The 27639-nt window shown below is 41.4% G+C and overlaps 1 protein-coding gene across 1 annotated transcript; it reads right to left on the bottom strand.

Moving 5' to 3' along the window:
- Positions 1–10906: 10906 nt before the first annotated feature.
- On the bottom strand, positions 10907–27075 carry ccdc73 (coiled-coil domain containing 73). The gene is made up of 21 exons (XM_069528775.1): positions 27013–27075; positions 25773–25860; positions 25272–25412; positions 22522–22593; positions 22315–22386; positions 22198–22233; positions 21930–22004; positions 20048–20086; positions 18947–19082; positions 18785–18864; positions 18512–18637; positions 18322–18381; positions 17967–18071; positions 16996–17106; positions 16720–16860; positions 16395–16563; positions 14455–15995; positions 13938–14028; positions 13647–13765; positions 11962–12050; positions 10907–11661 (listed from the first exon to the last, which is right to left on the bottom strand). The coding sequence occupies exons 2-21, from the start codon at positions 25815–25817 to the stop codon at positions 11484–11486; spliced, it is 3426 nt and encodes a 1141-aa protein (XP_069384876.1). The 5' UTR covers positions 25818–25860; positions 27013–27075; the 3' UTR covers positions 10907–11483.
- Between the last annotated feature and the right edge of the window lie 564 nt (positions 27076–27639).

Genomic DNA, 27639 nt, shown 5'->3' with positions numbered 1-27639 from the left:
GAGAGCTGAAGACTGAAGTAACAAATCACAGCAGCCAAATCCACCTGACACAGTCTGAGGCTGCAGATAATAAACATCTGAATTCAAACGCTCGGCCCAGCTGACGTCCCTTTGATTCGACTCCCCAAACACTTGAACTAGTCGAAAACATCCTGAAAACACTTGTGACTCATCAACATCTTGTAAAATGTTTGCTCAGCTCGAGATCGTCATCATCATCATCGTCATCATCATCGTCATTGCACCATCCATGAATTAAAACAAGAACGTTAGTCTGCGGAGACCTCGTCCTCATGTAACTTGTTTGTGCAGTATGAATACACGTGATGATATTTACTGAGGAACTCAAGCTTGGGACTACGTTTACCTTTATGTGCAGTCTATAGTAACAACAGATCAAATTCAAACTCAGAGCGCAAATACCTCCGTCAAGGCCGAACAGTCCCCTGTGGAAACCACCATTAAATTCACTAGACCAAGATTTGTATTTTGGGATCTCATAGTTATCAGTCTCCTTAAAAACGCCTGATTATTCTCATCAAGCTCCTCTGAGAAATCAACGGAAATGTTGGAAAACGCCCGAGAAGAATTCTTCTGGATCCGCCCCGATCAGGATCACAATTTATTGGGTTCTTCTCTGACCCACAACACATCCTCCCACCGAGTGTTTTCGGTTTAGTTGTTCGTAAAATACACTAACTCTCTTGTCTATATAGTAAATATGGAGCCAGACAAAATGTGGGAAAAAGCTGTGACCATAAATAAACCTGTGTTTGTAAATCTCCTGCAAACATAAATACAAATGTACAGAAAGCAAATCTGCCACGGCGGACTAACGACTCGACTTGTGATCTAACGCTGTTCTCCGTCCTCATCTCGTCCCTGTCACCTGCTCATAATGAGCCGGAGTCATTCAGCCGACCGGCACAATAAAGTAGCGAACTGGGAGTCAGAGCGGACGACCGCGCTGCCAACGAAACGTCTGGCAGGAAAACTGAGAGGAACACTGAAACAGATACGAGACTGAGAGCGTGTCGGGTTCAGCGGCTGGTCGATCCACACGAGAACATGACAAAGAGCAACATTCTCAGCCACTCGTCACATAAAAGTCGAGGTTTGATCTCGTAAATCTATGAAACTGTGTCACTTACTTTTATGAATCAAATAATACGCTGCTTTAATTTTCCTGGTTAATCTAAACAACTGCCACGTTTGAAACCTTCGAACCTGCGACTCTCTGCTGTAGACTTCACACGTGGCGCTGCACCTTTCTGTTTTCTTTTCGTGGAAATGTTGTTTCTGAAAAACTAGAACGAGCAGTATCGAGTGCATTCCTCCGCAGAGGCCCAACCCTTCAATCATAGATATGAGAGTGCCAATCTCCCGAAGTTAAAGAACATCCTGTAACCGTCCACTGATCCTGATCCACACCGACATTCAACACAGCATCTTTCTACTAACTTTGTTTTCCATCCAGTGTTCTTCTGCATGATTATGCTAATAATGTAGGACTAGGTGTTTCACTGCACACACGAGACGTGCTGATCGGACCTGGGAACCCTCCGTCCTCAACGTTTCTCTCTCGACGCCTCCAGAGGGTTCAGGAGTGAATCCCGTGGTCCTGGGCCCAACTGCCAGGTGCCATCTACTTAGTCGAGAGACATCCAGAGCCACGGACCGTCCTCTTCAGCAGCTCATGACAGGTTTTCTAACCCTTGGCGTAGCCTCGATGTTAACGTGGCTACAAACCATCCGCAGCTGATTTCAAGAGGTCGAACTTTTGCTTTCCATATAAACCCACTTACGGAGACAAAACAAAATATAACCACCTTAATGTCTTATTACAAAAGAACTAACTAAAGAGTCCCAGACTGAACTTCTCAGCCTGAACAGGATCTAACACAAAGCTCGGACCGTCTCTGTCTCTGTCACAAAAAGTTTACGTACGTGGACTCGTTTCATTTGTCTGGATGGAAGTCTGTGTGTACCTGAGTTTCCATTGTAACGTGTGTGTGTGTGTGTGTGTGTGTGTGTGTGTTAAAACGGGGGGTGAGGACGCAGCTCAGTCATGCGGCCTCCTGCTGCAGAGTGACCGCTCGCCATGATGAAGCACCAGACACATTCCAGCACTTTAATAACAAATGGGCTGACAGGGAATGATGATGGCGGCCTATGTCTTCAGTCATCGAGTACAATAATGGATTCTTTTAACATCGTGGTCTGACGACATCTCTGGCTGCGGAGAACGCATCTTTTCCTCGAGAACAGTAGGAGATAGTTCTCCTCCACCGTCGTCTTCCTCTAACATCTCCATCTTCTATTTGTTTTCTTTCCATCCCAGCTCCCCCTGCAAATAGCTGCACATGTTGGTCTTGGAGGACGGCCCGACTTCACTTCCGACATGACGGAGCACACGAAAAAACAAACACTGCTCGTCGTTATCAGAGGCACGGAGAGAGATGACCACGGTGGCAGCGGGCAGGAGCTCCGCTGGTCTGAATCTGATGACCTCTGACCTCATTTCCCCCCCCCCCCGCCATCTGACAGGTCATTAGGGGCTGTACAGAACGCCATCAGTCAACAAGCAACAGATTACCATCGATTCTCATTTTTGCCTCCCTCCAAATAGTTATTTCAAAATCAGCGACACTCCATCGGTCATTTTGTCAATTAGTCAATCAGAGAGCTATTTAAGAAAACGTGCAAATAAAACAATCGTCTAATAAATGAGTCTAGATGAGCGTGGGACACAGGAAAGTCTTTTCTCCAATGACAAATGTTTACCAGTTATGAAAAACCATTAAGAGAGAGGAAAAAACATGAGAACAAACAACAGACAGGCAATACAGGAAGTGAGTAAATCAAAGCGCTGACCCCTGAGTATCAGTAAATCAGCCACTGGAGCCGTTTCTAAAATTACTGGTCAACAGAACGCTGAAACTCAAAATAGACAGAAAAAATACACCCTGGCTTTTAAAAGGCTGAAACAACCTGTGCATAAAAAAAAAAAGCTTTGCAAACGAGATTCCTTCAACAGAAACGTCCTCGAGCATCTTTGTGTTCTTCGCTTCAGCCTTGTTGTGGCGCCGCTGTGCTAAATACGCAGTGTTGTGGTGGGTGATGTGCAACCATAACAACCCGCAGTATGAGTCTGAGGTCAAACTATTAATACGTGACAATGAAATGAAAAATGACTTTTGCACTTTGAGTAATGATCATATATATTTATAATCTTCTTTTAGAGTAAATTAAAAACTACTTGTTTGTGTTTCTGTTCTGTATTTAATTTAAAATCTTCTCGTACATTTTTACAAATGGATGTGACAAGTCATTAGTTTTGATTGTCTTGTGTCGTACAGACACCAGCTGTTCAGAAACGAGTTGTATCATGAGTCTCAATAACGTTTGACTCATCTTGCACTTCTGGTGATTTCTGCCTTTTGACACGTTGTCAGAAACAAAACTAACTCTTTAAACAAAGGTCTTGAACTTGCGACTCCGTCTTGCCACCGATGTCTAACTTGAGACTTGTCTTTACACTTGTTGGTCTCGACTGCCTTCATGTGGAAGTCATGGTTACGACGAGATGTGTGTGTGACACATTTTTATTAGTTTACGAGATGTTGAGACATTAAACAGCAACTAAGCCCAAAGAGTCCAAAGTCAAACATCCTGTTAAGATTAAGATTCCATTAATGGTCATTTTTATGCAAGTACATAAAAACAAAATAGCGTTTTGCTTGGAAACACACACAGAAAAAGAAATTAGAGTGCAGCACTCAAGAACAAGTCCTGGGACGAGTCTCAGGTCAAAACCCAAACAAAGAACTCTCAACTTGAAATGGGGTCGGGTTAAACATTCTCATGAGAACAATGGTGCGTTAAAGCAACACTATTTAACTTTTACTGAGCAACAGCGCCCTCTGCAGCCACACTTGTTATCAATGTTCATTTGCTAGGAGAGTGAGCTGTGTCCTCACTGATTCCACCGATCGGTTCTTCGCTGTCTCTGCAATCACCAGAGCAGAACTCGGTCAGGATTAGATCACGTACGCAGAGGGAATTCTAACTTTCCCTGTCATTTTCATATTTATAACTTTGACCTTGTTCAAACTGAAACTGTGGCAAGTCAGGAGAAAATATGACCCTCTGGTGAGATCATAAAGTTTCCATTTTGCTCGTATTTGATTTGCCCTTTTATTCACTGTGCATCTCCTGGGTCTTGCCTCTCCAGCATACCGGGGGGTCATCCAGACGTGTCCCCGAGCAGCAAAGGCCTCTCTCTGGGTGGAGGGCAGCGGGTCTCAGCCCCAGAGAAAACCACAGAGGTCCTGAGCCGTAGAGAGAAGGAAAACGACACTGGCTCTGCTAATGGAATCATAACAGAGAAAGACATTCATCTGTGTCGTGGCTGCTTTACTATCAAAACAGACAGACCTGAGATGTATCTGAGAGGCTAATGGGCCGGTCAGTGGGATTAACTCAACGTCCATTTTTAATCGTGATCACTTTCTGCTCTCCTGACGAGATAAAGTAAATTGCACCTGTACATTCTTCTGGTTTTCTTCTTTCTCTACCTCCAACAAGGACGTTATGGTTTCGACCCTTTACGCTCGTTTGTACGTTTGTCACGTAAAACCCGGTGGAAGGACGAGTCGTGGGCCAAGAGAGAAACCACTGCTACATTACATTTTGGCATAGATCCGGACAAAGGGACAGAGCCTTTAAATGAAAACATTTCTCAGGGGATCATTTAATGGATGTCGAGTTAGGGAACTGAACCATCTATCGTATCGCTCGTACGCTTTGCCACTGGTGCACGATGAATCCTGGGATATGTTGACCTGACGGGGATCCACCTGTCGGATCCTTCATTGTCTGAGAATGGTCGGGTGTATTTTTCCTCACTGGTTCCGTCTATTTGAAACAAAATCGTAGAAAGCAAGGTCAAACAAAGCAGCCGTTATCTAACGAGATCTCGCTCAACGTCAAAACAAGACGTACACACCAGCGATGTTCGGCACAGAGAGGCCTCTCATCTCTTCCTGTGGAAGACGGTAACTAAATACATTTGTAGCATAATGGAGCTGGACAGGTCGTTGCGGGGGGGACGGGGGGGGGGGAGGGGGCGTGATCTAGAGTTCAGTGCACGTGTGAACGTGTGAGGTCGAGAAGTGAAGAGTTCTGATCGAATCTGAGGTTTCTTACTGTTTACATTTTTGAAACTCAGAGGACGAGACGCAGGACAAAAGAGAGAGAGACAGATAATGGTCGTGACAGGTTTATAGGATCCCCTGGAGTTCTCCATCTTACCCACTGAGGGAGGGGCTCGCATACCAACACCTCCCGGGGTCCAAGTGTGTGCAAATGAGTGTGTGTCTGTGTCTGTGTGACCCTGACCCAAGATTTAGGCCCCTATCTTGTGGGGTGGAGACACACACACACACACACACACACAGCAGTAGATATATAGGCATCAGTGAGTGTGGGTCTGTGGGAGGACCATGTACCCATAAGAAGTTAAAGCCTTCCCAGGAAATCAGAAACGTATGTCTGCCGCCACGGTGGTCCTCCGTGAGGATAATTCAGTCACAGCCACAGTCCGCAGAGTCTCACAGAGCCCACCAGCTCCTCTCACTCCGCTTCCTCCCATCCTGTCAGACTATAGACTGTATCCTTCCTTCCATTATATAAAAAAATCTATTTTAATATCCCGGGTACAGGCGCCGCCATCTTGCACTTTTGTCGTCAATTTGCTCAGTGATCATGGAGCGGTGGCGTTACAGAGATACATGCACTTTAAATGGCTCCTACAGGAAATAGGAGATGACATACGGTTTGGTTTATTGCATGTTTCGCCCAAAATAGACCTATAACGATGACGGAGAGACTGTGCGTCCACGTGCACCTCGGAAACTCGCTGTTCCAACTTCAGCCTGTTTGTGTGTTTGACGTCAGAATGTGGAAAAAACATGGACGCTGTCGATAAAAATGTGTTTTATTTATGTGTTTAGAGCGACAACATTTCTAAGCATGTTCCTGGAGCAGCAACCTTTTTTCCACCGGTGAGTGTAGAACTGGCAAAAAAGACGATTTGGACCCAGACTGATACGAGTTAATTATAGTTTAGAAAGGCAGAGAAAGTGATTCTATTTGCTGTTTATTACCAGATTATGAAGTTTCCCTCACGAACAGAGACTCAAATGAAGTCAGAGTGAGGGAACAGTAACAGGTGCTACGAATCTATGGTTAAGAGAATTTCAACTAATTGACCTTTGGGGACAAACCTCCAGATGTGCTGCTGCAGTTATGCCCAAAAAAGAACTTCCAACCGCGGACGGCACGTCAGGGCACTGACAGGAGAGCTCGCGTTATTACAGAATAATATAAATGATTGTCATGTACTTGAGTGTTAAAACAACACGTTTGGAACATCTGTCCAGTTGAAGCGCGCCTCACACAGATGTCGACAACTGGATTTAGTGAAAACTAACAAACTGGAAGATTAGTTGTAGTTATATAATTAATCAACAGAGGGAATCATCAGTTGATTTGATCTGATATTTAATTATGTGTTATTATAAAAGGTAAAATACATTTATTACCTCCTTATGTTTTTGTCTGTGTTTCAAGTTCAAATCTCTGAGGTCACTGGACCCCACTTTAACATATTTGCTGGATTTATTTTCTTTCTGTCTCCCTCTATCGCTCCTCTATATCTTCTTCTCCTTTCCACAATGCTCCTTTTCTCTCGCTCCGTTTCTCTGATCTCTCAATGCGCAGACTTGCAGGACACGGAGGAGATAATTCATAACTCGGAGACCCCGATAACGGCTTTAAAAAAGGGAGAGTTGGTTGCAGCACAATGTCTGGGCCCATTTAAGAGCCTGTAAATGATGCACAGGGCGACCTCTCAACTCTGCCGACCTTTGACAGCGGGGAGACGTTTTCAGAGATTATCTTCTCCACTCTGCTCTTTCCACGTGGGTGAAAGACGAGAGGAGTGTGCACGCTCGCATTGTGTGTGTGTGTGTGTGTGTGTTGAACACCAGTGATTCACAGCTGAGGACACACTCTCACAGAGACTTGGGGGCGCAGTCAGTCATGCTAAGCCCCGCGAAGGAACGGTGAAGCCTGTTATTTATCAGCGTTGTGAGGTTTCACCACAGGAAAATGTGCAGAGATTCAAACCTCAGAAGACAAACGGCAGAATGATATTTCAAATAAGAAATGTCATGTGGAAAAAAACAATAAACACTGAGAGTTTTTAGTTTAGATTTCTGTTTTCTTTTCATTCTACTGGTGGATTCGACTGTTGAAGGTGACGTCAACTGATTTACTGTGAATATAAACTCGAGAGTTTCCCCAGATTTGGTTTGAGAGAAATCATTGACTGTAAATAAAGATGGACGACATGACACCTCCCAAAAGTGAAGTAAAGCCATCTTGATCTCCCCCTGGTGGCCGGCAGCAGAATAGGTCATAAAACCACCTCCTCCATGTTAACGGATGGGCCCAAAATGCAAAGTCAAAGAACACAGATTGTTTCTGTCATTTTAGATCAGGGTTAGAAATAAAGATATTTTGATATATAAAAAAAGTAGGTAGTTCCAAAAGAACAATTGTATTGTCAAACAATATAGTGACTGTTCACACTGGAGGTTACCCATCAGCCCCTCCGGGCTGTTTTCATCGGGAACATCTGTTCTGTGCATTGTGCGACAAACAATTCATGACAGAGCTTAAATTCAGTCAGACTATAAAAGTAAAAAGTACGCTCAGATTAAAAATCTTCATAAGTCGTTGCTGTTGTTTCACTTGTTTCTGTTTGATGTGAAGTTAACCTGATTATTTTATCAGCTAGTTAATGCTAACTAAAGATTTAAAACTCTAGAGTACGCAAAACTGTGTTCACTAATAGAACACAAACAGTTCTGGAGATGAATTACTGAGTTTAACAAATATGATGTAACATGTAAGATCTGTGTTAACAATGTAGATGATAAAGATATAACGGCTCAACAGTACAAGGTGAGTTAAAAGGAGCAGGATCCCCTCTCTCCATAATAATCTGCTCATTTAAGTATTTTTACAGGGCCAGTGGAGCAGCTGCACTTCTTCACTCTGAGACGGCAGAGTCCACTCACAGTGCCAGGATTGCACTCAGCAGACGTCCTCTATCCACTGCACCGTTTAATACGACTTCCCGGCCAGATTTACTGTGATGGCTTTTGAGGCAAAGAGGTATAATATGACAAAACATGGCCCCGTAACCCCGGGATATTCAACAAGGTTTAGTGGCCAGACCCATTTAGCCGGAGGATTGGCAAATATACTGCTCTCCTCCTTTCTCATGTACAGGATTTCAATAAAATGGGGCAATAAATCAGGATTGGATTCAAAGTTCTTTAAGGGGGTGGGGGGGGGTGGGGCAGCAATGGAAAGGTCGTCGGTTTGAATCCCTGGACCAGTGAGTTTGTGTTCATTTCTTACAGATGGGTTAAATTTCCTCTTAGATGGTTTCTATAGACTGTGTATGAAAATCAAAGCTCAAGAATGTGAAGCCAAAGCATCTCAATCACCCGCTGGTGCCTGGCTGCACGAAACCTGCGTCGTCCACGTTGAAAAAAATCAAAGCACCCATTAAAGACATTTTCTCAAAAGTGGGTTTCTGTCATTTTCCGTGTTTCTGATCACACTGGCGTTTGATCAAGGCATCAGTTGCTATAGAAACAGGGTGAAACATCATGATTGACAGCTGAGACTTGAGTGCAATTGGTCGAATGGGCGTATCGGCAGGATCTGGCGACCACGCCTCCATCCCACGATCTCTGCCTCAGACTCTGGCGTCATTGCGGCAAGATGTTCGTACCGCAGGATATTTCAGCTTTCTTTCTCTTCGCGGGACGAAGAGGAGACATGTCGTCCATCTTTATTTTCAGTCTATAGACTAGACGATAATACTCAGCAGGTGATGTAGACGGACAGAATCATGACGTGGACATACGTGTATATGTCCGCAGTGATTTTTTTCCCCCGATGGTGCCCTCCTCTGAGGGGTTGTTTTAACATCGAATAACACACTGAGTGCTCGGGGACACGTTGATGGAATGTGAATGTCAGCGGTCTCTTTATTTACTCTCCATATAAAACACTGAGCAGTAATTAACAGCAGGTATCCTCCCCAGCCAGAGGGTAATTGACTGTTTCAAAAAGGCAGCACTTCATAACCCAGGATGTGTGTGTGTGTGTGAGAGAGAGAGAGAGAGAGAGAGAGAGAGGAGAGGCAGAAACTGTATGTGAGAGAGAAACTAAACGTGTGTGTGTTTGCATACGCGGGTGTATTAAAATTAACTCTTTTATATTCCTCCCCTCCCACACCGCTCCTCCCCTGCGCTCCCTTCCTCCCGATGAGGATAAGGGTCACCAGTGGTGGGCACAGCCACTCAAACGCTCCAGATTTCTTTATGAGCGCATTAACATTCAGGCGTATTCATTATCAGTAAGTGTAGTAAGATGGACCGAGCGGGGACCTTGTGCCACCACTGAAACGAGTGCCGTTAATTTTCGTACGTGAGCAGAATGTTTGTGAAAGATGGAGGGTTTAGAAAACAAACAAAAAAAAACTCTTCAAACCGGCGAAGTCAAAGAACAACAACAATATTTATCTATTCATCACCTTTTCCAATATACACAATCACAACCGATTTTAAAGTTTCGACCATTTGGCAGCTCTGTCCTTCAAATCCACATCAATAACCACAGCTGAATATTGAACCTGAGGTCACAGGAGGATGTATTTCAGACATCCCTCTCCCCAGCGGCCTGATGGGATATATTTGATGTGTGCGTAAAGAGCTTTGTTCTAAGTTAGAAAACGGTTACGATTCTTTCAAACAACACACCACAGTCCGAACATCGACTTCACAACTCTAGAAATCACTTTGCAGGAGAGCTGTCCTGACTCAAGATCTCATCCCACTCATTCATAAACATGCTTGAAGGCTCATCAGGTCTATTTTCTGCTTTTGGCCTTTGGGAAATACAACCAAACTTCTCTTCTTCCAGATTTATCTCCCACAGTCCACTACTAAAAGCCTTGTGAGGACTTAAAAAGATTTAAATCCTCACATGCGTGCCTCACATGCAGCCGCCGAGTTAATGAGGAGCCGAGTATCTGTGTTCAGCTGCTCCATGTTGACACGGAGCCGTTTCACAGGGAACATAAAGTTAACGAGTAGCTTGTTAGAACGTGTTAATTGGACTGAGTGTGTTCGCTTAATGATTTTTTGTTAATTACGATGAAGGGCTCTGCGCTAATTGTTATCTCTTAATTTATGTTAATTGGTGTGAACAGATCCTGTGTCTCAAGTTGTAATTACAACAATAACAACAACAGGAGCAGCAGAGACAACACGGTGTCGACCTCAGGATTAGAGTTCCTCTGAGACATGCTACCCCGATTAGCCATGAAGCTAATTGATGTTAATTAGCATGTTAACAGTCACAGGCCGGTTTAACAGCAGCGTCTGGCCTCGGCTCTTTACTTGTTTGCTTGACGTGCTGTGAACACACGAGTCCAGTAAAACAAATGTAACTCGTGATATTAAGTTAATGGATGATGTTCGGAGAGTTTTATGTGTCGAGTTATTTTACTGCTTCATGACCACACAATACTTTGATATAGATATTGTGAAAACTGTAAACCAAACGTTTTATTTACACATATGATAATTCATACATGTCAATACTGTGTCTAACAATGACATCATGTTAATGTAACAAACGTAAATATAATAACGTCCAGTGGAAAAATCAATAACCTCAAATACACAATCAACGATGTGACACCAACAAATCAACAGTGTTTGTCCACTGGAATAAAAAATATATAGTTTTACAATTTTACACATAAAACACACTAACAAACTATATTGAGCTGTGTAGTATAAAGGAATTACTCTATAAGTTCAAGTACAATCCTTCAGAACATGCTACCACTCATTCTCTACTTCCTACTTAAACCTCAGTACTCTCACACACACAGATACCGGGTACGTGTCTGTCTGCTTGAATCAATATTTTGTAAGTAAGCTGGATGGTTGTGTTCTGACGTTTCTGCAGTCGTCACAGTCAACAATGTCATTAATTATCCTTCAGGAGGTTTCTTTCTTTTTATGGCCCAGAAAAGCATCAATCGGCTTTTCTAATTTTTTGGTTTCAAGTTTTGAATACTTGTGTGGTTGAGTGTAAAAGTAAAAACAACTCTGATGCTTCTGTTTTCTTGGCTCTTGTCTTTTTATGCAATGACTAAAATAAATGGAAGAGAGGATGAGACTTAAGAAATGAAGATAAGAGTCCAACTTAAGAAAACTATTACGTTAGCTCATCTGACTGCATCTATAAAATGCTGCGTGTGTATGTGTGACCCATAACTACAGACACAGCAGCATCCATCACTACACGTTTGTACCTGTGATGGTTTAGTTGTCAGTTCTTCGTCTTTTGGGCAGACGGAGTCTCTCCGTGTTGAGAAACTGTTCGATTCTGGAGATCTGCGCTCTGAATGAGGCCTGTTGCTCTTCCCTCTCCTGAGAGAAGGACAGTTCACAGTGAGAGTCTGCAGCAGGAGCAGCAGCTGAGGAGGCAGCGCTGCTACACCTGGAGTGAGGGGAGATTAACATTCGCCGGGTTTTACACAGAAATGATATGATGACTTGTAATAATGGAGCTGAACATGAAGTATCACTGAACAAGCTTCATTTGTTATCTACTGTATAAAATGTGTTTTAAACCCATTTCTTAATGTTTTCCTTCAGTCTATCAATGTGTTCATCACTTTTATTCTATTTGAGAAAGGAGAGAGGATATATATATGGTAAATATATTTATTCTGGTTCACAGACAGGAGGACGCTCTTTCTGTACAAGGATGAACAGGTGGGGGGGGGGGGGGTCTTACCCTGGCATGGTCGGCCATGACAATCCACTGACTGTGCTGAGGGAGGTCGAGACTGGAAAAGGAGCGATCGACAGAAAAGCTCTGCTCTCCTACAGAAAAAATAATTAATTAATAGAAGTCAAACATCTACAGCAAAAACAGACGCATTTGTTCCCGTGTTTAACCTAAAAAGAAAAAAGCATTTTCAAAAGCAAATTTAATTCTTGCTCAAGCCTCCTGAGGAAACTGAAATGTTCTAGTGAGAAGGACATTAACTGATAAACAAATGCAGGGCAGACAATAACCAGTGGCAAAGATATGTAACAAAATCCAGCCCAGAGAAAGTAGCCAGACCCAGGCTGAACTCTGTGTGACATTCCCACTGTTCACCGTCCACAGAAAACCAAGGCTTTGGCCTTCACTTCGATTTGTTAAACTATCAGAGCAAGTTTTCTTTTCCTCATACTCGACGCATGTTGCACTTTATCTCCCTCAATTGCCAGCACCTGGATCTTATAAAGCCCAGTGACAGTTTGTGGTGATGGTGACAAAGGAGGGAATGAGAGCGTGTGAGCGAGAGCGAGAGAAAAAGTGAAGCAGAGAATTAAAAAAATGAGAGAAAGAGGAGAGGGTGAGTGACAGACAGATGATGAAGTGAGAGAGGAAGAGCGAGGGTGAGGGGATGGATAAAGACTGAGTAAGTGAAAGAGGAGAGGCGTCATTAGGTCGATTTTCTTCCACAGGCCGTTCATTCTTCGTTGGTCTGCTCGTTCAACACACATCATCCTCTCACTCAACATGTGACTTAACATTTGTCAAAGTTCTTCGTGTCTAAAATAACCCTGACATATTATGTGCATTGCATTCAATGTGTTGGTCTGAGCTAATATTAGCTCGCTCTCACATTCTGAGCTCAGCGTAATGTCATGAGGAGTTACAAGTCAGTTTGACGTAAAAGACACATTTGTAAAGCTTTAGCACAAATTTCCCCCGAGATCCACTGAGACACATTTTACAAGATGATGAAGCTCAGGAGCTGTGGAACACAGAATGACCTAAAAGCCATTTATTTGATAGAGAATCTATTTTATAAAGGGTCACTCTAAATTCCTCGGAGGCAGATCGTACGTTTCTATGTGGACGTGGTCGTTTCCTGCCGTAGGTTAAGATTTTCACTGTGACGAAACCCGGACATGAACTTCCACTGTTCAAAAGTTGAGATCAGACAATTGGGACTCAGTAATACATCACAAGATAAGGAAATAATCAGTGTTTTATCTCTGTTGCCTTCACATTGTCTGATTAAAATCGTCTGTGTTTCTTGTAGATGTTGTTACCTTCACCAAGGAGATTGTTTTTACCTTTGTCCAATTGTTTGTCGGCTGGATTATGCAAAAGATGATTTAAAGGAAATTTTGATGAAACTTGGTGGAAAGACGAGACACCGACAAAGAAAGAACATATAAAGCTTTTTTTCAAAGACGGTTTCTGTCATTGTTCCAAGTCTTCATGTTTCTGATAACTTTGGTTATTTGATGATATAAAAACAGGTGAAAATGTCTCGATTGATTGAGAGATTGATGAATTATAAGATTGATGAATGATCCCAGGATATAATTCATGGATCTTGATGAAAAATGATTTCAGTTTGTGAACAAGCTCTCCTGAGAGTGGATTCTTACTTCACCACAGGTTCTGTAACTGACCGTAGCTGCTGCCGCTGTCTCCTCCGAAGATTTCCACTCTCCCTGCTGCTGCCTCGCGGAGGAAGCTGCATTCCCAGAGACACTGGAGGCATTCAACAGATCCGACGCCCCGGTGGGGACTGAGAGGAATGAGGTGAGATGGCAGGAAGAGCGAGAAGGTAAGGATGAGTGATTATTAGTGAGGGTGAGATCTACAGATGTACAGTGAGTTCACTATACATGAGGTTTCCAGTGAGGGCAACCGTTACACAACTGCATGTGTTGTTTTTTTAACTGAAGGGATAATACAACCTTTGCTGTGTTTGCTCTTGGGGAACATGGTTAATCTGCTGGGAAGATGTTTGAAGCGTCCACCAGACCCACTCTTATTCTGCTCAGATCCCTGAAAAGGAACCAATGTTTTCAAGACACACTGATTAAAAACCTGGAAGAAAGTAATGTTGTTCTTTTTTCATTTGCTAATTAAACTAGATAAATGGCAACAACACTAGAACTTGAACTAAGAAAATGAACATACATTTATAATGTATACACATATTTTCTGTATTATTAACTCTGAAAAGTCCAATTTAATGGTTTGCAAACATAGATTCAGCCAATATTTAAATTACTAACAGAGTTCTGCAAAATCTAACCTGATATTTTCAGTAATAACTTAAATTTTCTACTTTAAATCAGTTTATTTAGTTGAACGACTGAATTAAATCCTGAAATATGGTAAACAAGACAAATTAGACTGACATAAAAAAAACCATTCATGCTACAATGCTCTCATGATGGCCTCTAAATGTCTTCTTGATTGTAATACCTGAGCAAACTGATGCAGGACTGAGACCAGATCAAATGTCGACCTGGGTCCAGTTGAGGGGACGGACGTCTTCAATTGAGTCCCACTTTTATTGGTCTTTTCATCTCCTGCGTCTTCTGGTTTGTCATTTTTCATTTGGTCCTGACCTTTGGCAGATTCAACGTCTTCAGTGTCCATCGTGATATCGACACAGACGTCCTTTAAATTAGGTTTCATCTGGATAATCTCACTGTCGCAGTTTTCTTGTGTCTCCACATTTGACTGACATTCGCTCTTCGCACCGGAATCCTCTTCATCAGGTGTCAGAGACTTCTCTTGCCCCTTCTCTTGCTTTGGTTGTGGCTGTGGTTTGACAAACGTTCTCACTAATTCACATTCTTCACTCACGTGTTCGTGACTCGTTTCATGTGTTTGCTTCATGTCGCTGTTAATGCCAGAGGGATTATTCTGTACTGATTGCGCTGCAGTCGTCTCTAAGTCACTGATACTGAAAATAATGTCTGTTTGAGCAGCTGAGGGAAGCACAGCAGAGCTACAATCACTCAGAGGCTCAGCTGCTGATTTGTCCGCTGGCGTCTCCTCTGTGGTTTCCTCAGAGACTTGATGAATTTGATTTGGCAGCTGAGTGAGCGGCTCAGCGTCTCGAGTTTGAACCTCAACTTGACAGACTTGAATGACGGATTTAGGCCCATGATCGACACTTGTTTGGACCTCATCATGACCGAGGGTGAAGAGAAACTGTCCTTTCTCTGTCCCACATCCCTCGTTCACATGGCTGGAGTCAGCGTCCTGCTCAGTGGATTCCTGACAGCGACTTTCTTTGCAGTGGGAGGGCTCACAGACAACCAGCGGTATCTCAGCGTCCATGAAGTCAACGACCTGCAGTGTGTTGCTCTTCTCCGAGGAGCAATCAGTTGTCGTCTGGGTCGGTATCTGTGTTGCTGTAGTCTGCTCTCCTGTCTTTTCTCTCTGCTCTACTCCGTCTGACCCCGGTCCCTCGTCTTTATCTCTTGTTTCACTTTCAGAGTTTCTGGTGTCCTCTGTTTCCTCTGCTGACCGCTGGCCATCCTCTCGTCTGTCTGCGGTACCTGTTGTTCCTCTCTTCTCTCCAGAACTCCCTTCCCCTTCTGAATCTTCTCCTTGGGCGTCTTCTCTATCCCACTGCTGCTCTGTTACCTTTTCCTCCAATTTTTTGTCCTTTTCTTGTCCCTCATCATCCTTCTTTCCATGTCTTCCCTCATTCAGTCCCGTGTTCCCCACTTCCTCGTCCTCATTTCTGTCTCTGCTCAGGAAACCTAGAGGCCCTTTGATGAACCCATGGTCAGGCTCTGATAGGGAAGTAGTGTCACTCACACAGAGACCTTTGCTAATCACGAGATCGTCGCCAGACACAGAGGAAGGCATAAGAATTGAAGTTGTTATGTACTCGTTTGATATATTGATGTCATTGCTTGTTGTTCCAGAATGACTGCAGGAGCTGGAGAGGTTGGTGGTGATATGTGGATGTATAAACAGATCTGGAGAGTTCAGAGCTTCTTGTCCTGTGAGAAAACACAATGTACACTTTGAGAAAATAAAACTTCTTCCTGCTGCTTGTTAAATTACAGTATATGGGCGATAAAGACGTCACAGCTGCAGAGTAGAGTGTCAATGAATAGCTTGTGTATTCTGTATAAAATATTTTTATCTACTTTAACCACAATTATCCAAGATGCCTTTTGTGGCTTTTATTAATACTTAAAGCAAAACGTAAAAGATCAACATCATAGATGAGCCCTACTCCCGTCTATAACCCATAAAACAAACTGAACAGATGAAAAGAGAAACCACTGAAGTTATAGTAAAACACATATCTGCAGCCTAAATAAACATTTACAAACACGAGCTGATCAACATTTTGGCTCCGACATCTACTGTGTGTTTATTTGTAGCTGGCTGACCTCCAGTTGCTCCAGTGGCAACAAGCTTCTCAACAGCTCCTGTTGGTTTTTTAGTCTGAGAGGAGGCTGAGTGCTGCAGGCTGCAGACGCTCAGCAGCTCATCGCTGGGTTCGATAGGAAGGACGACCTGGGCTGAAACACTGAGGCGGCTCCGACTGTGGTTTCTCGTCTTGGTAGAGAAAAAAAAACCATCACTCATTCATTTTGGTTAATATTTACTCTCGTGAAAAAGTACATGAAGTTCATTTTAGTCTTTCAGCTTTGTCTTTGTATGCATACATGTATCTGTGATGACAATGTCTGGTGTGTCTGTGTCTGTGTGTACCTCTAATTCCAATATGTGCCGTGCCTGTTCTTTGGCCAGTGAAGACACATCAGTGTGTTTCTTATGAAGCTCGTCGTAAGCGTCCTTCACTGATCGAAGGTCTTGCTGTTCACTCTTGATGCCGTCCAGAATCATTTTCTTCTGTTTAACGCAGACATCAATAGATGCACAGCTTAGATGTTTCACTGTGACAAACAATTCATCACGTTTCCTGACATGACGTATTTAACTCGTCCGATGGTTTAGTGACATTTCAAACGACAGCTTCTCCTCTACCTCTTTGTCCCAGCTCGTCATGGAAGCAGCGTGGCACTCCATCAGTTGGGCCACCTTATCTTCCATCGCCTTGCTTTTGTCTCGCATCACTTCATGTTCCTGCTTAAGGGCCTGCAGTAAAATTAATCACCCATGGGATTTTTAATGCAATACTAAATTTTTATGTGTTTATTTAACGTGAACAGAGGGTCTTAAACAGGGCAGGGAGAGAGAGGGCTTCTTGCTAATACAAATCAGTTGGCTTGTGACATTTTAATCCTGATTTTAATAATTTAATGAATGAATGGGTGAATTAAAAAGGAGAAGGGGGTACAGAGAGAAGAAAAGAGAATAATAAACTGTAAAGTCATAAATGGGGAATAAACACACTAACTATCATTCAGTTACGGAGGGGACCATATTCACTAATGTCCACATTCACAGATGTACATGTCGTGATATCACATCCATCACATTTATGAGAAGAAACGATGGCCGTCTTTTATTTCCGTCCTTGTGTAAATTCTCTCCATAATCATTTAAATGGACCCTGAAAAATTCCTTGTGGTTTCAGATTCTGTAGGTGGTGCACGGACTTGCCTGGAGAGAGACAACCCATAACCATTTAAATCCATCAGTTAAAAAATAGACACTGGTGGACATAAACCAAACAAAGTTAAAAAGAGAGAGGGACAAGTCAAAAGTGACACCTCTGAGTTTAGAGCAGTTTGCCGAGAAACGGTTGTTTTTATTTATCCAGCACAAAATCCACACACACGACTGTTTATGACTTTTCAGGTTTTAGTTCCGCTTAAGTTTCTGTTGTTGTGTTTTCTTCTTTTGTTTCGTATTTTCAATTAAGATTCAGTTAATAAATCTCGACAAATAAATGCTGATTCATGCTCTTTACATCCTCATTTCTAAAAAATATATCGTTTATATATTTATATACTAATGTGTACAAATCAGAATAGGATGAGGAAGTCTGGTACCTGGTACTGTTCTTGCTGTGTCTGCAGCTCCATCTCTACTCTGGTCACTGTCTGTGTCTGACTCAACAGAAGCTGCTGGTTATGTTGTAATGACATCACCAGCTCCTAAACAATAAAATGTAAGTAACCACAAAGAATACAACAGACTACATCAAAGTTACAGGACCAACCAGGTTTGCTTTCATCTTACAGTAAATTATTAACATTAGAATCATTAAAAAAAGAAATACATTCGTCTTCCAGTGCAAAGAAGTAATTTTCAGTGTTACTTTACAAATTTATTACTATTACAAAACATATAATATGAACGATATAAACAATATTGGTCACATGTGGTTTCCTTGTTTTTATTTACCTGCTTCTCTGCTCTTACAGCAACATTCTCCTCCTCCAGCTTCTTGTTCTTTTCAGTTTCCTAAACACGTGACAGAAGCGCAGAAAACAATTATGTTGATGTGATGGCTCCAGTAACAATGACTGTTGGAAGCTGGCAGATAGAACATGTGACATCAAAATACAGTATATATTCACTGGTCGTCATGTACCGTGCTCAGTTTCTGGTGCAGTCTCTCTGCGTGCTGCTCTTTGCCCGTTTGGCCGTGGTGGAACTTGTCATGTGTGACTGACATCATCTTGGTTTTAATCAGCTTGTTATTCACCTGCTCCAACCTCTGAGAAAACAAGACACTGAAAAACGTTTCTAAAGTACAAAGTTATGTGGCACGTGCAGAGCTGAAAGGGCGCCGTCATGACGACACAAGGTCAGGACGCAGGACTCCTGTTCATGTGGCTGCAGGACATTTGCAGGTTTACTGTACCTTCTTCAGTGACACGATGTTTGCTTCTTGTTTTTCATTTGCAGAAGTTAGTTTCTTATTGATTCTCATGGCCTCATCAACTGCAAAGGATGCACATGGTAAGGTACTTTCATTTATAATATACGAATATAATAATAACAACATAATCCATCCATCCGTTACCATTTTGCTCGAGTGTCTCGTGGGCCTTCTTGACCGTGGCACACTGCTTGGACAGGGCACTGAAGCGTTTCTCCACCTCCCCCAGCTGGTTCAGGTGACTGTCCTTTGACCTGCTCTGCAAGGCCAGTTTCTGTTCCTGTGGAATGGGTAATGTTTTGTAATGAGATCACTTGTGCAGTGTATAGTGACAATTCTTATAACCTTCTTCTACTAGATGAAAATGTGATTTGTGTTTGTTTTATACGTGTTTCTCTATTCCTCCACACAATAGATAATGTGCGGAACGATGAGGGAACAATGCATCACAAAATTACTCAAAGTATGTTTTAAAGATTATTTATGTGTGGTTTCCAACTTCATTTATTATCAATAGCGTGCGTTCTTTATTTTCATTTTAAATCAGAGGTGCTGGCATACGTTCGTATTCTGACTCCAAGCAGAAGAATAGTCGCTGGTTATCCCTTCTTCTGGTCTTTATCGTAAGCTAAGCTCACTAGCGGCTGTCTGTCAAATGTTCCATGTGGGTTGCTCAGTTTAAAGACTTCCACAACACAAGAGGAGGCAGAAGGCAGAGGCACAGTTTGTCCGACACTGAATACGACAGTGGAAACAGCTGTCAGGTGATTGAGGACCCTGCTTTAACACAGCGAGCATCCGTCTCTTTCAGTGGGATGAAGGGTATCAACTCAGCTCATGCCTCAGAGCTTTTTATCGCTCCTCAAACTGTCATTACAGTTTGATTGTCTGTATCAAGCTGATCAGATTCTTTTCCCACTCACTCATTTCACTCTCATTCTCACTCCCTCCGTTCCTCCTCTACAACACAGCAGCGCTCGTCCACTCCCTCATTCTGCGGAGCCACTGTTATGAGAAGAAGGTTAAACCGAGCGAGGCTCAGTTATAAAATATTTTAATAGAGATATTTTCTCTGCTGTGCTGGCAGTTCAAAGTGTCACACACTCCCTATCTGTTACTCCTGATGAGCTCTTCCCTCCGAACCCATTCCTCCTTAGCACCATTCCCTCATCCTCCTCTTTAAATTCTCCTCACTCCCACCAAACCTCTGTCAACAGTTTGTGTAAGTGGAAGATGCTTCCTCACCAGCTCCTTTGATTTCTTCTCCAAGTTGAACTTCAGCAACTGTAAAAGAGCAGTAAAAGAAAATCAAAAAAGATAAAGGTTTTCTGTTCCGGTTAGCAGTGCATTGTGGGTTATAGTGTGTGAATTAGTGTTTCTGCACATTCACCCAAGATGCATCATATTTATGTTCAGCACATGCAAATAACAATTAATTAAAATTATCAATTGTTGAGTTAATCAGATTTTCAGTCATTTATGATAAAAAAACATAAAACATGAAAGTAATTCAGGGTTTACATATATATATATATTAAATACAATGAAATAATGTATATTATAGTAAATATTTCTGTGATATTTATTATTTATATAAACACCTTTAAAACATACATTATCATGATCATATTTACTGTTAGTAGATTTCTTAAACTAACCTAAACATCTTGAGAAAACAAGAACAGAATAATCATCAAATTCAAAGGTTGAAATGTTTAATTTGTTGAAATTAATTTTATTACTTATTAAAACCCAGAGGAGAGAGGATCTCAGATAGAACCTTTAAGTCGTTGTAAGGTGGGAATTACTTTTTATATGTTTAGTTTTAGTTGAATATTTGACGATTTCTTCTGATGATAAATGAAATAAAAACAACTCAATAAAGGAAATGTGATTTCCCCATATGCAGCCAGTGATGGAGGTAGTCAATGCTTTGTATAATGCACATTATAAAGGGATCAGGTTAAATATCTTATATGTGCAATCCTGTTCACAGTCTATATATTCAGTTTAAAACATATGTAATGTTGCTGTTTTTAATCTTTCCTTGTGTTTATATTTGCTTACATATTTATTTAGCTTATCTCATTTCATCTAATCTTGTCTAATCCTGTTAACAAAGACAATAAATTATGTGAGAGCAGGAGACACCGCAGCATCTTGTTAATTTTAGGATCGAATGACAACCCTCTTAAAAATATAGCCTTAATTATCAATACATGTTCTGGTTATTTCTCCGCCCGGTTATTTATTAACTAACTGCAATGATGGATTATTTGGATTTCATTATGGATTAATTGAACCATACTGTTCCAATGGAGCTCAAATTTGCAATTTAGCAGTTCATCAATTAAATCACTTCAGCCCAACTGCCACGGATGGGAAAATGTGTTAAATTAAAGAAGTCCACCAGACCGTGTCACAAGAATGAACACAAGCGGGCCTCACTTTAGCCACAGCCTGTGTCTCCCGGATAGAATATCAAAAACAGTCTCTATTGTCTCTGTAACACGGCTGGGCTGTTAAAGTGCGCTGGACCATGGGGACGGCCGTATATCACCTCTGGGGTGTCAGGCCTGAAGACGAACACTCTGGGAGCCAGACTGGGTCAGGCCTATGCATCAAAACCCGACGTACCAGAGTCAGGTTGGACATGACCTTTCTTTATGTCATCAAACACGCTGGACTGCTCGATGACAAAAATCAGTTTTTACGGATTTTAAAGAAGAAAGAAGGTATGCATGTGTGTGTGTGTGTGTGTGTCTTTCATAGGATACCTCGAGGGACAGATTTCAAACTAAAGAACAATTCATTGAGGACAGTTTTTTGTATAAATGGTTAAATTCTTGGGGTTCAGCAAGTTGTGGTTACACATGGACTGAGGTTTAAGAACTATCGTGGTTGTAATGATTAGATTAAAATAACTGAGTTAATTTGGAAAGTAGTGGGCAACAGCAGGTGAAAGCTTTTGTTAGCATCTGTGAATGAGACACGTGACGATTTCCTGCACGCAGCACGTTTCATTGTAAAATCAGGTCGTATAAAATCACTGAATGAATCACACAGTTGTTCATTTCGTGCCACATAGACGGAGAGGAGAGTTTGTAAGTGTTGTACATCTCAGTACCTGCAGCGACCTCAGTTCTTCTTTTAAGTTGTTAATCTCTTTGTCCTTTAACTCAGCACTGACCTGGTATTTCCCCTGAAATGTTATATGATGAGTGACAAACGAAAAGCAATAAATACTAAAGCACAGCACAGAGGAATCCGTTCCAAGGGTCAAGATTGTGCAACTGAGATGAGTGAATTTACTACTCCACTAAAAACATGAACTGAATAAAATGCTCCGAGTATCACGTTGACATTTTTTTGGAGGAGGGAAAAACTCTTCATACCTTCTCCTCCTCAATGTTTCTGATTTTGGCCTGAAACTTGAGGAGAGAAAATAAAATGAACAAAAGGTTTTGATGGATTGTACAACGTCCTGTTTAGACATAAATATAAAAACATACCTGCTTCTTCACACTGGTGAGTGACTCCGTGTGCTGATTCACGACTGTTTCAATTTGATGTTGGAGGGATTCCTGTCATACAGAAAAAGGGAAAATCAATCAAAACAATTTAATGATCTTGTGTTGACGATATTTCATGAATAAGGACAAAAATTTTAAGATAAAATAAATTAAAGATGCTGTAAACACAAGAACGTTGAGTCATACCCTCTCCCACTCCAGCTCCTGTTTCTCCAGCACCAGTTTACCGATGTGATCCTCAAAGTGTGTCTCTGCATCCTGCACCATGGAAACACCTCATTAACCGTTTACCTAACAAACCTCATCCACAGACGGAGTGTGTGTAAAGATGGAGGACATGACGGCTCAAATCGTCTGGATCACAAACAGAACAATCCAATTACACGTGAACTTCTTTGTCTCAATGATGGTTTCTGTCATTTTCAGAAGTTCTCATCACACTGATTCAAGTGTTCATGTTTTTCGTTATTTGATGCTATAAAAATTGCCATAACAGCACGATTGACAGCTGAGAATGATTCCCGATTGGTGGTGTACGTGTGTCGACGGGACTTCAGCTCTGTGCCGGATCAAAATCAAGATGGCAGCGTTGGATATTTTGGCTTTATTTCTGAACAGTGAGATCGTTATTTACAGTAAGTGAGAAAGACCAGTAACAGACAAATAACAACATTTGTCCAAAGAGCATTTCACAATCAAAAGTACAGACGAGGAAACGACAACTGATAAATAAAATAACAACACAGTAAATGAATGCATGATACAGACTAAAACTCCATTATATCTTCCACTCCATGGGCGGATAACTGTCTTTTTGCCAAAACTGCAAACGGCTTTAAGTTTCCGTGGTTCTTTCCTGCGTATCTTCTGAAGAAGCACCAAGAGAAAAGAGGAACATTAGAAGGGAGGTGATATTTATGGAAAGTCATCCCTATCCTCCCTCTTCCCTCGGAGAAGGCAGGTAAAAGTCAATTGCTCTCTATATCCACAGGACTTTTTTATGTGCATGTGGGAGCTGGTTAACTCACTGAGTTGATTTTATAAGTTCCTATTAAACTATGCTACCAGCGTGGCACTGCACTTAAAAGAAAGGAGTGCACAGGAGATAAAGCTGTTACTTTTCCACAGAGGAATAATTAGTGTGTGAGTTTTTGTGTGTGTACTAGTTTTTATAACCTGGTGTGGAATTTAAGTGAACATGCGGGGACGTGAGTCGCTCGTGGGGCCAAAATTGAGGTCCCTCAACATGCAGAACATAGACTGTACACAAAGATGGATGATGCGTCTCCACTTCATTCCAACTTCTAGATATGAAGCCTAAATATCCCAGATACCAACACTCTATGACGTCATTTGGAGACGGAGATTGTGCAGCCGTGAGATAGAGATATTGGCCGTGGTATCGAGGTTCCACCAACACAAGTAAATAAGAACTACCTAAGATGACAAACATAATCTGACAATAATTTAATTGACGTGTATTTTGTCCATGTCCCATCTATTGAAATATGGGGGGCAGGGATGACCTATACTACAATTAGCCACCAGGGGCAATCAGGACGCTTTGTCTTCACTTTGAGGGAGCTGACATGTCGTCCATCTGCATCTACAGTCTACGGTCCAGACTGATGCTGACGCCATTAAGTTTTGTTCTTAAGGTTCAGGTTGTTTATTATTGTTCATTATGTAAATGAGTTGTCCCCACAGAGTATTTACAAAGTCCACAAAAACTTTATAAAACCTGGAAACCCATGTAAATAAAAACAGGATGCTGTACTTTAACTGAAGGTTAGATTTTGCTTTTACTTATCTAATCATATATTTGTAATTGCTGTTCGTGTCTTCACTGTTCTGAGTGGATGCATTTTATGGGGCATTAAAAACGGAAAAAAAAAGTCTCTGTGAGTTGGATAAAGTTTACACAGTTTATCCCACTGCACTCATTCTTGTGCTTCTACATTCAGGGTTAATTCCACCAGTACAACACAGTATCACAGACTAAAGCAGTGGGCTGTACCGTATTAAAAAAAACACAAAAAAACCCCCAGAAAAAAAGCTGTTGGAATTTGACCTGCTCAGGAATGTCCGGCACCATCATGACATCCTCCTGCTTCTTAACCTCTGCGCCCAGTGAACAACACAACTACAAAAAGCTGCTCTGATAACAGCCTGAGGAGGATCACACTGATGTGCCGTCTAACGTTTGTATCCCAGTTAACACGGCTATAACAATAAAAAGTAAATGACAACAAACGACCAGCTTCCCATTTTTGCTCCTCTAACCTTTAAGCACACTCTGGACGTGTTGTCAGGTTGGAAGTACTCGCTGGAGGCAACAAACCATTATTTGTTTTACTTTTACAAACAGTTTTACTTTCTACTTATTGGTCAGGGGCCAAATGGCTGGTGTGTCCCCCATCTTGATGCAATGTGCTTCAAACCCAGCTGGCTCTTGTCCAGATTGCTAAAAAGGGGCAGCTGGTTTCCTCTAAGGACACAAACCAACTCCTCGATCACGTCTATTCAATTATTCTGCTCTTTAGCCAAATGTCTAACCCTAACCCTCTGTACTCTTCTACTCTATGAATAAGGATGTGACGCAGGTACACGGACAGTAAAAAAAAAATAGAGCTACCTTCTATATTCAGTACAGTTAAATCTTTAGATTGGTGGGTCTGAGAGATTTTAAATGGTTTCTGAAATACAATTATTAAATTTTAAACTTTTTTCTTCTGAATTGGTAGATTATATTACTTGAGGTTTAAGATTGTGATATAAGACTACGTATAAAACAGTCTGACACCTGTTAACACATTAGGTGCAAACCCCAGAGACATTCACAATAATAGTACTTTACTTTTAATACTTTATTTTTTCCCCCAACATTCTAGAAATATAAATAGCCACACACACACACAGAAATTATAAAAGTATACCTTCCGAATATGCAGCTCCTCTACAGCTTCAAGTAGATGAGTTTTAAATTCCAACAGCTGTAGTAAGATGGGGCCTCCGCTTTCTCTTTGACAGGAGGCGCTAGACAGAGACAGGCTCTGCTCCAACGCAAACTCTTCTACCTGAACATGAAAATATATAAAATTAATACTTCTTATTAAGCTACTTCAAAATATTTACCAAAATGCAGAGGATAGTATATGTCAAATGACTAAGATGTTAATTTCTCCCAGCATTCAACAGGAAAGAGTTAACAGCCTAAATTCAAAGTAAACAGTTGATATAAATATGTGATTTTTCACCTTAGTAATGTAACTTAAACATTATAGTATATTCATCAATGTGATTACTGACACACGTGTTCTGCTGTGAAAAAGGTCTATTATTTGTATTGAAAACGATTTTAATCTAATCCTGACATGTATAAACAGATAAACTGATGTTATTCACTCTGTCTTCTAACATGAGGAGTTGTAACCTACAGCTGAGTGTGGAGTGAGCGTCCCAGAATCTGCACTACGATCCATCTGGTTGTTTCAGGCCAAGGTCCCACTGAACTTCTTCTTCCTCCTTAACAACACAAAAACACATTGTTGAAAAAGGTTAATAGAATACGCTGTTTAATAAGCAGTGACACTCTGCCTCTCCACTTACACGCTTATAATTACGTTCCTCATCTGCAATTTTTCCTGATAAATGAATTTATTAGAATTAATAGGCTGGCACATTAAAGCCTCGTAATGTTTCTCAATCACTGCAGTCTCACCTAACGGCTTTGAAATGACCATTAGGGTTTTTTCTTTCTTTGTTTTACACCGCTTCCACTGCAGAGGGAAGATTACACCTTGATAAGCCATCTCAGTTCAAATGAACCAGCCCATTGACACTAATAGGGGTCAGAGCAATAACACTGACTGAACAAATTGCGCTGTCAATGCTTTTTAAATTATCTAGGTTATTTAATTTGACCTGTGGATGGTCCTCTTCAACTGTCTCCGTCCCCTCAACATAACCAAGAGACTGACTGACACACACACTGCAGACACGCAAACACACACCTACTAGAAAATATGACTATTTAAGTGGGAGGTCTCCACTAGCCACTGATCTCTTAATAGAACAGACCTTTTTTCTCCCATTTAACCTGCGCTGGTATCAATCATGTAGGAGAATTAAATGATCCCTGCCAGAATTGGCTACTATCATAAAATGACACTGTGACCCCAGGCAGAGGAGGAAGCGTGCAAACGTGTGTTAGTGTGTCAAAGTGATGATGCACGTGCGTCCTCTGTGCACAGTGTGAATGTGTGTGTGTGTGTGTGTGTGTTTGACTCCGAGTGCGGGAGGAAACCACAATGTCTTTATTTGCTTCTCCTGTGATTCAGTTGAGCAGGTATTAACCACCGTCTCTAAGCCATGAAAAGACAAATTAAAAGAGCTGCCATCCATAAAATGGGAAAGCTTCTATCAAACAGCACGATGTCTGTATTACCTTCGGGTGAGTTATGTTGGTAACTGTGTAGTGCACGGAGGAAATAAAGTTGGAACAAAGCGCTGGGAATGTACTACATGTAATTACAGTGCAGCCAATAACAACACAATATTAAACTACTACAGAAAGTGGACTTCAATAGCTGTTTTTACATTTAGTCATGACCCAGCATGAAAAGCACAGGTGTAAATAATAAAATCCTGCTTTGAAACAATAAAAGTCCACTTTACTTTGACGGCGGTGGTGCTGTGCATGTTGGCACGCTGTCCGACCGAGACACTTGAGTGGAACAGAGCCCTTGTTAAATGTTATTAGTAACACCTGTGCTTTTCCTTCTCTAAAAAGCCAACATGTCTTTTACACGACACACTGGAGTCTCATCATGTTCGAGGCTTTTTCACCATTTATCAGGAAAGACGCTTTATTAATCCAAAGCAGCTTTTAAATCCAGTTTTTATTCAGTGCCTAGCCAAACTATTTTACAAAATCTGCAGTCGCCCCCGTCATTGTATTTTGTTTTATTGTTTATTGTTTCATTTCAGATATTTTTATCAATTTTATTTGAATTACTCCTTTAACTTATTTATAAATGTTATGCAGATTTAATTCTTTTTGTATTATGATTGTTATATTCACTGTTTGTTTCCATTTTAAACCATCTGTCATAACCTTTTTATCTTGCCCTCAGCATTTTGTTGTTTTTTCGTACGACAATAGAGACTTTTATTCATCAATTACATTTCTTTCACCTCTTTTAATATCTTTAACCTTTTACCACTGCCTTACTGTGCCTCATTATATTGCAGCAAACATCAACATAATATATAGAATATAAGATAACATGAGATAAGATAAAT

This window comes from Paralichthys olivaceus, chromosome 7 (assembly GCF_024713975.1).
Source record: "Paralichthys olivaceus isolate ysfri-2021 chromosome 7, ASM2471397v2, whole genome shotgun sequence".
NCBI classification, from domain to species: Eukaryota; Metazoa; Chordata; class Actinopteri; order Pleuronectiformes; family Paralichthyidae; genus Paralichthys; species Paralichthys olivaceus.
This window is presented reverse-complemented; position numbering and strand designations above follow the sequence as displayed.

What these genes read in the sequence shown, in the direction of transcription:
- ccdc73 (XM_069528775.1), bottom strand. Translation starts at nt 25,817, where the DNA reads ATGGATCGTAGTGCAGATTCTGGGACGCTCACTCCACACTCAGCT. An exon ending in TGCCACTGGAGCAACTGGAG is followed by an intron (nt 15,996 to 16,394) that starts GTCAGCCAGCTA and finishes GTTTTCTCACAG; the next exon opens with GACAAGAAGCTCTGAACTCT. An exon ending in TCCTGCATCAGTTTGCTCAG is followed by an intron (nt 14,029 to 14,454) that starts GTATTACAATCA and finishes GTTCCTTTTCAG; the next exon opens with GGATCTGAGCAGAATAAGAG.